Below are 11278 nucleotides of genomic sequence, written 5' to 3' on the forward strand. Positions count from 1 at the left end.
CAGATGACCAGGTGAAACTGGAGATATTACATTAGATGTCCTATGATGCAGCTACTTGTCCTGATATAGATTGGATGACAAAATACCCAATAGTCCTAATTACTTCCAGTCATTCTGGTCTTTGAGTGTCATTGTAATCAATCAATCTGGCTTATTACATGCTGCAATATTATATATATATATATATATATATATATATATATATATATATATATATATATATATATATAATATACTGTATATAATGAGGTAAGAGCCTGCCGCCTTCAAGAAACAATCCGAATTTAAGAAATGATCTGACTCCACTCATGCTATCACATGAATACTGTCCAGATTGTATGCAGGTTCCCCTCCTGTAGTTGGTGTATTATCATGTAATATCCCTGGAGCTGATGGATGACACACCGTGTGGGACTATCTAGAATTGCATGTCTCCCCAATGCACTTGCAGTAGATTCCCTGGCCAGGAGATTGTGACTGATGGTGGTTTAGGCAGCATCACGTAGATCACATTACTGTGACAGGAGGCAGCTGTGAGGGGACTAGGACTAAGTGACACCAGCCAAAACACAGCAGCGCAGTGTTCAGAGCGCAGAAGAGGGAACCCAGAAACAGCAGCTCTGACGTACAAAACACTTCATATGTGTGTTAGTTTGTCTGTTTGTTGCAGTCCTTGGATGTTTTGCGATGCACAAACAGTAATGTTTGTTTGTTTGTTTTTAGGTAATTGAAGCAGTTGATGATAGACTCACTTTATGGCTAAATGTTATGTTTGCTCTTTCTTACACCTTCCAGGTGCGGACTAACCATGCTACTGTACATAGCTAGCTTGGATCGTTGCTGTCCTTACAGAGAATAAAGCTGACTGGCAAACAGCAATCACAGAGAGAGATGGTGTGGGGAGGTGATAAAAAGAACTCTGGCTTGAGGCAAAGTTTTCACTGGTTTTCACTGGCAAAGTTTTCTCTCCTTATCTCGCGTGTTTCATTCCCACTGCTTGAGCACCACGCGCGTCTCTGCAGCACCCTGCCTCGGGCTTTCACGCCGACCTCTAAGCGCGCATTCTCTAGGCACTTCTCGGTGCAAAATATTTACATTATTTTGCACTGTGTAATGTGCAAGAAAAATTAAAATACTTGTACCTGCAGGTCCCAAGGCTCTTTTGCTCACAATTACAATATTATATATAAAGTAAATGGGAAGTACACCGTCCCTCATTTTTCCGACGCATGTCACACGTCGTGCTATTCCAAGCAAGCAGTATAGTAAATTTGACTCGGTCTCAGCCTCTTCGGAAACAGCCTCTCAACTCAGCATAAACATGTTCCGCCCCATGTGAAAATAGCTATTTCCTGGCAGAGCATACCTACACCAGCCACTTGCTGTTTGAAAGATCCTCATCAACTTTCAACAGGACGAAGAGGTAAGAGATTTTGGTCACCCAACCAATACTAATTTCTGCAGTAAATTCACTAACGTTGTAAGTTTTATATACAAAACTGGTATTTGGGGGTGAACGTTGTTGCAAGGCTTTTCAAGTCTGAAGGCAGTAGAACTTCATAATCGGAATCACTCTCAATGCAGAGAATTTGATTAACACATTTTGCACGGAATTATTTATGTTGCTTTTAATACCTAGTTTTCTGACTGCTGTAAATTCGAAAAGATTTACAATAATTGTTTAACCTGCTCTGGGTATTTTGAGGATACTTTGTGCTCATTAAATTGTAACAGCTTTTAGAGTTTTTGTAAAATTTAAAATGATTGATGTCTAACTATGTGGTGAAGTTAACACGATTATCTGAATAATTAATTGCTGTGTTAAACCAACCCAATGGCATATCAACCCACATCCTCTTAACGTTTTTGTTTTTTGTTTTTTTTAAACTTAGTAGGCTCATATCCTGTTTTCAGTAGCCTAAGCACATCTGCCAGGCTACCTTCTACCCCAGACCCCTTTTCTGCTTGAATGCAGGCGAATTAAAACATTTCCAGCGAAAATGGCGTATTCCTGTCAGTCAGGCTTCTACGTTCAAATACGTTCAAGTTGACTCTTCCCCTTACTGAGCTGGAGGACGTTGATAGGCGTTCATGATGATCATTCCCTATTTCATATGGGTTCTGAAGTCCTGTACGAACGTAGCACTTGTGCGGTAAACGAAAGACAAGATCTGAGTTTACCAGCAGGGAGCACAGTCGCCTACTCAGAAATCTCTTTCGCCTTATATATTTTTTTATTGTTTAAATTTTCCTTCGCTGTTGTGCCGCGCAGACCATTTGAAATGAATATGAAGAGGACTCGGAAACATGGTGCTGCAGGTCTCTCTAAGGTTCTGACGTTTGCATGTTTCTGTGTCCATTCCTCAACTTGCTGCCCTTTGCGTTGATTTGAGAAGTGATATTTTATCACCCTCTGTACAACGTGCGTCTAAATACAACTTCAATACAATTGGTTTAAGTGATCTTCATGATCTTCGATGATTTACTTTTATGCTTGTTATATTTATTTTTCTCCCCTTACCAGGGCCTTTTTATCAGCACTTGTAATCATTTAAAAACTGAAAGAGGAATTTATTACAATATATTGTTGATAAAATCCCAGATCTTGGTAGAGTATTGTAATATGATTTTAGGAGGCTACATTACATTTTTGCTTGGGATGACCCAGCACAGTGCAAAATAAGTGGAGAGCTTCACAGCTAAAGTAATTTTCCACCATAAACAATATGAAAGACTCTCTCATATGTCTGCTGTAGCCTCAAGAGAATGCAGAAGTAATGGCCATTTTATGAAAGCTCATTTACCAGCCGTGTAGTTTAGAGGGCTGTAAAACCAAAGGAAAATATATTTTGCAGTGCCTCCAAGCATCATATTGATGAGCACCATGGATGACAGATGCCACTTCGCATGAACCCGTTGATGAAGGGGCCACGTCGGCAGGGACAGACCTAGCTAAGTGCCGAGACAGGCAGAGGCTCCTGCAGTGCCCGCCTTCTCGCCTCGTTTTATGGGGGTCCGATCAGTTCCCGACAATTCTCAGCCCTCGTAAACAAAAGAGCGTTCCTCAGAAGCCTTCCTCTTCCCCTTCTGCAAACACCCATGGTTCCTGCTCAGTGCCTGTCATAAAAGTCTGTCACAGAGCCTGACAGATTCTGAAGGAGGAAGTCGTGTACATTGCTGGCAGCAACTTGATAAACAGGTCCGCTTGTCTATTGATCGAGGCGACTCTTTCACTTCCATAGTGGGGAACGCTCTCGGGCTCCTGACTGTGCAGAGGCTCTTTTAACAGATTAAACAGCAGCGGGACTCAAGTGTCAGAGGCAGGGACACGCCATTCTCTGACCTTATTCCTGAGTTTCAAAGCAGAGATGCACAGCACCTGAGAATCAGTGGGCTCCAAACATGCCTCACCAGTAACATCCACCACGTGAAGCTCCACCTGGGCTTCAGGAACCAGCTCTGCTTAGCACAATATGCAATCACACGAACGTGCCACCGGTCCCGATGTCACCGGTCCTCCACTGTCAGCTGCCCAATGATTTTACGCTTGAGTCACCTGTGTAACTAATGGATTCTCTGGTTCAAAGCCCCGTGGATCCAGGTCTAGTGCAATGCAAGCTGGTTGAGTGTGTTCCCTGGGCCCCTGTGACAGCTCTGTGGTAGGCCTCATGCAGCATGCACTTGCTCATATCCGGTTTGTTCAGTGGTTTTCAGTCATGCATTAGGCCTCTACAAGCTGTCAAGAAAGTGAGCTTACCTCTTGCATCTGAATGCACTCATTGACTTATGAGCTTTTACTGGTGCATTTACGTTTTACCCTCTTATAAGATATTTGAGTCAGAGTTTACAGTATGTGACTCTACAAAACCTACCATGTCAACATCAGAAACACCTCAAAGGGCATGCGTGTTGAGTGCATGTTTAGTGCATGCATTATTGCAGAGTTCTTGGAATAATGTGCATCACACATATGCATGGGCTCAACTACAGCATCAGGAACATCCTACGGAAATATGTTATTTAAAAAAACCCCGGTTCATATAGAGCTCACTGCTTCAAAAATCACCTCATTTGGTACAGAGTATATTCGGCATCTCAGAACAAAGGGAGCTATTTATACATGCATGCTCTCCACATCTAGGGACCAGCCAAGCAAGTTCCATTCACCTGTTTGTTACTCTCTGGGATCTAGACTCTGGTTTCTAATATGAGGACTAACCCTTACTATCGTAACAACCTTTCCTTTTAATCTGAAGCAACAGATGCTTTAACTCTTGCAGTAACAGTTGAATCTGGTTCTCTGTTTCTCTCCATGATAACATTTTGGCGTTCTAATACGCAGTACTGGGAGCCTGCAGCTTCTAGTAACATAATGTTCAATTCCAATTCACAGCCCTACATGTCTGCACCTCTCAGAGAAGCATTTTAATCAAACAATGTGTTGCTCCTTGTATCCTCATACATTGTGACGTTCTGATTTACAGCATGATCTGCAGGACCCTGTTGCTTATGGTAACAGTCGGATTTCAGGATGTAGGTATGAAGCTTTGCACAGGGATTTTTCTGGCACAAGACCTGTGTATTAGACAAAGTCTCAAAATTAGCAGAAGTGTCATGCTTCTTTTTGATAAGCAGCTCGATGCTACACGGTCAATCTGGTGTTATATTTGCAGGATGTCATTGCCTTCTCGAGTAGCCCTGCTCAGGTACATACATGTTTGTTGGAATGTAAGAGAACTGGCCCACACACGCTAAGTATGCTCGGCAGGGTATCCCCGCCCCCTCCCTCTGGGAAGATCAGAAAGGTTCTGTGCGTGCTGGGTCACCACGGATGTGCTTGTGTAGTTATGTGAGCTGTGGGTGGATGAGTTCAGCAGCAACCCATGGCTGCCAGTATTTATCAGGGTCGCACTTAAAGGGAGGGGCATTTCCATGGTAACCCTGAATAGGTAGTTCTAACGGGCTGATAACCGCTGAGTGACAGATGTCAAGGGGAGGGGCTAGAGTATAGACATTAGGGAAGAGGTGCGTTCGCCTTTACAGCACAGTACACTCTGGAGAGAGAAAGAGGGGGAGTGAGAGAATTGCCGACGTGCAAAAAGTGATAAGAATGAGGGAGGGAGACGACGAGAGACAGAGGTGGAGTCAAAGGATGAAAAAGGGGGAGAGAAAGAGAAAGTGAAGAGGCAATAAGAGGCATGCAGAGAAAGATGATGAGAAGGAGGAAATGGTATGACAAAAAGGAGCAAAGAGGAATGGCGTAATGAGTGTCTGGAGAATAGAGACATGCAGGCATGGTGGGATGATATTGGGAATACGGAATGCAGGCGAGAGGGGAGTGTGTGGGGTGTGTGTGTGTGTGAGAGAGAGAGAGAGGGAGGGAGGGAGGGAGGGAGGGAGAGAGAGAAAAAGGATGAGATCATCGCAGTCTAATGAGTGATGTGGCTGGTAGGCGAGCTGAACTGAGGCGGAGTGTTTTTTTCGAATGCCAGGGAATCGATAGTGTCTGTAGAGAGGAATACCGCTCGCACGTTACTGCCTCTCTGTGGAGCAGCTGTGGCTGCCCATGCTAGTCCAGCATTCGATTGCAGGCATTTGTGCATTTGCAGACTCTCTCCTTTTCTCTCTCTGTCACTCCCTCTCTTTCTTTACTCTCTCTCTCTCCCTCTCTCCCTCCCTCTCTCCTCCCCACCCAAACCCAGGGATTCTCTCCTACGTTTTGTGGCACTAGGAGGGATGCTTGCTTGATACCTTTTTAATGCTCTTTTTTCCAGATATTTTATATCTTGCACACAATCACCTTTCACTACCCCTGGAGGTGTGCTGGCAGCTTCCTTCTGATCTTTATTCTACTTTTGAAAACCTTTTGGAAAAACCGTTGACACAATGTTGGGCTTGGATGTCTGTGAGTTTGGAGGGCAGTTTCTTGAGCTGCTCTGGCTAACAGTTTGCTACAGAGGTGAGGATCTGGATTTACAGTTTTCATTTCTTGACATGTCCAGTGGCGGCACTTTCTAACTTAATCCATTGTATTTTGAATGCATGTACTTTAGATTGCAGCATAGATTCTCTGGTAAATATTACACTAACTGGAAAATTGGATTAGATTACATTCTGTTTCACAGCGCATAGAAAAAGTATAATACGCCATAATAACAATGTATCATAAAGCCTGTTTTTCTTAGATGACCCAGCAGAAAAAGTCAAACAATGAGCGTTTTAATTGTGTGACTTACTCCTTTTGTGAAAAAAGTCCTAGTATAAGATAAAAACAAGCAGCAGTTGATCAGTAGTTGGTGATGATCCAGTGTCTGTTCTCCCAACAGTGCGGCATGTGGCATTGTCTTGCTGTCTGTATTTATGTCACAGATCCTGTTGAATCAGGTCTTTACTCTGCAGAGCCGCTGCTTCCTCTAACAGATTCAGATTCAGACTTCAAGCACAGTATCACGAGAGTGTTTCTCAATCTCCCTCTTTCTGTGTATCTCTCTTTCTATCTCTCTTCTCTTTTCCCCTCCCTCTCTCTCTCCGTCACCTTAGTCTCATTTTCACGACTGCAGCAGCATGAGACCACTGTGTGTGTGTGTGTGTGTGATTTGCAAAAAAATGATTGCTTGCATGTGTTAGACAAACGGGAGGGGTGTAAGTGGCCATGAATTCGAGTGTCTATCAAAGAGCAGGTGCAGGAACTGGAGCGCGCATGCGCGTGTGTGCGTGCATATACGTGTGCGTGAGATGTCTCTTTGAGGCGGTGAAGGAGCAGTGTGGGTGGTTACCCCTAACTACTGCGGTGCTGTTTAAGCCAGGTTCAGAGCGCAGGTGGCTGGAGCAGCCCTGGGGTCTCGCTGGAGCCCTGCCCTCCCTCTGCCCTCCATCAGTCTGCAGGTGCTAGCTAGAAACACCCACCCCCCACCCCAGCCCCTCCACGGGCCAGACAAACGCATTGTGTCTTGAGGAGCGGCAGCGGCTGTGAGCCCAGCATTGGAGCTTGATGTATGGCTGTGTCTCGGACACTTGACACGTGTTAGAGAGACTAAATCAATTCAATTGCATGTAGGAGGAAGGGGATCTTCAGAAGCTGACGTCCGCAGGGCACTCCGTGGAAGTGCAAGTGGACATGTCCTTTTCGCTTTGATCACATGCTCGCTCCTCATGTCTGAGCGTTCGAACCCGCTTTTCACAGTCACTCTGTCATTTATTGTGGCGAATTAGTGTGTCTGTTTGCTTCTAAAATATGTGTTTTTTACCTATTCTTGGAACTACGTAGTACTTCCATTTTATAACTTTAATCAGAGAAACATGCTCAGATGTATGCATTGCATTCTGGGTCTGTTAGTGCAAATCTAATCTTCAGCAGTTAGTAATCTATTGCTATGAGAATTCTTTTTTCCATAGCTGTAGTTAATCTCCATTCTTATAAACAGTATCATACCACACCAAAAATGAATCTCGCCCTCATTTTCTGTGACACTGTATGTAAGTGGCAGCTCCAGATTCCACTGTGTGGCAGGGCTGTGGGTCTAATGCTGTAGACTTGTTGTGTTAGACAAATTGCACGTCAATAGCGTAGGATATCCAAGACCAGCAAGAAATCCTGCATGTTAAGGCTCAGACACAGAGGCCCAGTGGAAAGGAATGAGGCATTGGGAACATGCTGGACTTGATGGCCAGTTTTCTGTGCTGTGCATGCATAGATGAGAACATTAAGAGCTGGTGGGGCCAAGTCTGGTCTTGGAGATTTACTGCCCTGCAGAGTTTAGTTCCCTAATCTGTGTGGTAGAGCACCAGGACTGGACTTGCACGCCACAGATTTAGGGGGAGCATTATGTGACTGGGCTTTGCTTGCCATACTGACCGTATTGCTTTATCTGGTGTCCCAATATTCATGCTCCTCTTTCCCATTCACACCCTCCCTTATCAGCCGCACACTTAACCCTGCAGTGTACTGTCCACTGAGGAAGTGTAGACAAAGTGTAGCACAGTTGTTCAACACAATGTAGACTTCTGTTAAAAGCCCCAATTGAGATATCAGGGCAATAACCAACAACAGTCCTATGCCAGGGTACCTATAAAGGTATGCATGTCTCACAATCTCACATTCTCTCTGAGTAACCTCAGCGCTGTAGTCCTGGAGCAACAGTGGCACTGTTTTGTCAGTGAGTGGTAGCTCAGTGGTTAAGGTACTCGACTTGCAATTGGAAGGTTGGCAGTTCAATCATAATTGTAAGTCGCTTTGGATAAGTGTAAATGCCATAAGTGTAAATGATTGGGTATTCGAGAGTCCAACCAAGAACTGCACAATAGTATATAATTTTAAAATCATTATTAAAGCATTATTAAAATCATTATTAAAATACTGCAGTAGAATGCAATTTCCAAGGCAAAGCAATTCTAACAAATCAAACTTTATTTTTTGTTTGTTTGTGTGTTGCGAGAATGCTGAACAACTTTGCCCCCAGTCTGTTTTCCTTGAGTGATTTAATGCCTCTTTTCCCATGTGATGTAGCAAATCTAAATAATTATGTTCAAAAGACTGCAGGGCACTTTTAAATCATGTCAAGTTAATTGATCACCAACCTGAATTATTTTAAGAATATTGCAGGGCATACTGCCATTGCAGTGTGGAAAAATTATAATCACGATGTAATGTGTTGTCTATTTTGATCCCGATCCCATATCCCGAAAAGGATTCTTTGGAATTTGTGGCCCAAATATTATCACTGTTGTCATTGTGGAGTAATTAAGTTTCAAAAAGCCATTTTAGATACTCCAGCATTGTTATTCAACTTGGCCAACCCTGTGTAAGTGTTGTCACTTCTTCCCCAGTTAATAAAAATGGACCTTCGTTAATGGGCACTGGGTGAGTGGGCGCATGCCAGACGCTGGCAGAAGCCGTCAGGTCCCTCCATAGGAACCCACCTTCTGTTCTCCATCCTCGTCAAATTGATCGTTTGCATTGCAATCGTGCAATGCAAACCCTCTAAGATAAGCAATCGCAGTTACCACGGTGAATGAGACTATGGTCCCTTGTAGATGTTTTCTGTGCAGATGTGGCTGTCTCACCTTCACACTTCACCTTGCATGGAAATGGCACCTGTGGCCTTCGCCACGCTGCCCTTTGGGCTCCTCGTAATTTGTGCATGCGCAAAAGTGTGCGTCTCGTTATGCGCTCAGCAAGAAGAAAGGATATGCTCTAAACTGTGTAATTAACACAAATGTTTGCTCAAAAAGACACGAAGCCATCTGCGCAGCAGCTAATGTGTTTTTATTTATGTGTTCTGTGTGAGAGCTGGTTAACTGCTTCAGTTGTGTATTCTCAAAGTACTCCTACTGTAATTGTGCATGGATAATTAACACAATGCCCTAATCGTTCACAGGATACTGGTCCGATGAAAGCCATCGTGGCCTCCGCTTGAATAAAGTCTTACACCGCTGGACTAGATTCATATGGCCTGAGTTGAGCTAGAGAGGCTGTAGGCGATCGATAGCGCTTTTTATACTGCTCCCTCGAGCTCTGATCTCCATCGCTTCCCTCATTAGCAAACTCAACTCCACATGCGGCACGTTTCGCTTCAGAAATCGGCAGGTGCTTGAGAAGTGGTGTGTCTCCGGCGTGTCTGGTCTGCTCGGTGTACTGTCACACGTACTAAAGATGGGATTTACCGTGTTCAGACGACTGTGGCCTCAGCTGCATTTGAACTGAGAAGGCAGAACCTCACTGTGCCGTAACATAAACTGCTGCGCGCTTACTTGACACTGGAACATTCTTGTGATGTATCTTCCCATTGAGAGATCCAAGCTGTTATTATAACTCGGGTGTTATTATTTTGAGTGGTTTCAGACTGCGCTTCAGTAGGAAACTTGATTTGTCCGAAGTGCCCACAGGCGCGAATTAACCTCCACATCCATGTGGAAAACCCCTGAGCAGTCTCAGTGCTTTTGTTATTTGACCTTGACCAAGTTGTTTCCCCTGGTATTCCAAAATAGGGTAGAAACTTGGTTTTGGTTAAAACAAAGAGATATTCACTCTCAAACCTTCTTATGGTGTTGCATGAAAATGAGTTCCACATTGAGATCTTCACCAGCGTTTGACTCCATGTTGATATGTTGGTGACACTACATGATTCGTAACTGACGTCTAAACTCAGAGAAAGAGGGAACAAACTGAGCGTAATTTGTTGAGAGAGGTGAGAGTTGAACATATATATAGTACGTTATAGCTTGGGCCTTCCATTACTGGCATTATTGGCTTTGCCTTAATGAAGGTCAGATCCAGATCCAGTTGTTGGGGCCCCCCACCAAAAAAAAGCGAAGGCATGGATAAAAGGGAAACTACCCCGTCTCGGTGTTTGCTGAGCTGGGATGACCCCACTTAAATCACGGCATTTTTGTGCACGCACCGTGGGGATGCGAGATGCATCGCAGCTGCCACCGCCTCTCTGGACGAACCCGAGGACATCCATCCTCTCAGGGGCGATCGCCCGACATTGTCCAGACTGTGACGTCACCCGCTCGCCTGCTCAGCCAGCTGGAACATTGGGATGAGTGTCTGTGTGTGATAAGGAGCCCCATTGGAGGGATGCCGGCCTCCCGTTTCCGTGTTAATTGATTGGACAAATAACTGCTGCCGGTCTCGCGCTGGTATAAAGGGTGCAGGTTGCTGAGGCTTCAGCGTTTGTCGTGTTCTCCAGAGAGCAATGCTTCGGCTCTCTGAACTGCAAACTGCTGTCGCTTAATATGAACATTAGACCTGTTAGCTGTTACATCTGGGGATGGATTCCGATAATAGTGTCAGCTGTTTCTCCGGAGTAGATGATATCACAAATGAATAAAAACCACTGAGCTAGAGGTGATGATTACTGTCAGACATCAAAGGCAATGTATCCCTTCTTTTGCTTGTTCAGATATCAGTATTGTCGAAGTGCCTGTTTTTTTGGTTAAAAGGCCATCTTCGGAGTGAATTGAATAGAAAAAAAGCATTTGTTATGACCTTTGGTGTTTTCTCCCTTAGTGAAAGAATTGGAAAAAAAATGGCTATGGGTTTCAAAAGTGGTGAATCTGAACCATAGCCCCTGAGCAGGTTAGCCAAGTTCAGTTAGTCAATGGGTGTGGGGGGAGAGAGGAGCAGAACATGTATACAGGCCTGTATGTTGCTGTCTGCAGCACAGTGAAATGGCCATACACACACCATTCACAATAAAACTAGTTTAATGGCTCTCACAGTTCACATTACACTTCACATTACATTTTTACATTTGTGCATGCAGGGATTTAGTTT

The 11278-nt window shown here is 44.3% G+C and overlaps 1 protein-coding gene across 2 annotated transcripts in view; it reads left to right on the forward strand.

Annotated features, from left to right (window-relative positions):
* Positions 1 to 1316: 1316 nt before the first annotated feature.
* The window catches only part of arhgdig (Rho GDP dissociation inhibitor (GDI) gamma), a 21329-nt gene continuing 11367 nt past the window's right edge, over positions 1317 to 11278 (forward strand). The window contains exon 1 of one of the 2 annotated variants that reach the window (XM_027002794.2): positions 1317 to 1423. Coding sequence is in view for 1 of the 2 variants with exons in the window: in XM_027002793.2 (XP_026858594.2) it covers positions 5887 to 5959 (73 nt within the window). In the remaining variant the exon portion in view is untranslated. Of the gene's footprint in view, positions 1424 to 5491; positions 5960 to 11278 lie in introns of those variants that run through there. The other variant, XM_027002793.2, reaches the window with a different exon arrangement.

Source organism: Electrophorus electricus, chromosome 1 (assembly GCF_013358815.1).
Source record: "Electrophorus electricus isolate fEleEle1 chromosome 1, fEleEle1.pri, whole genome shotgun sequence".
NCBI lineage: Eukaryota > Metazoa > Chordata > Actinopteri > Gymnotiformes > Gymnotidae > Electrophorus > Electrophorus electricus.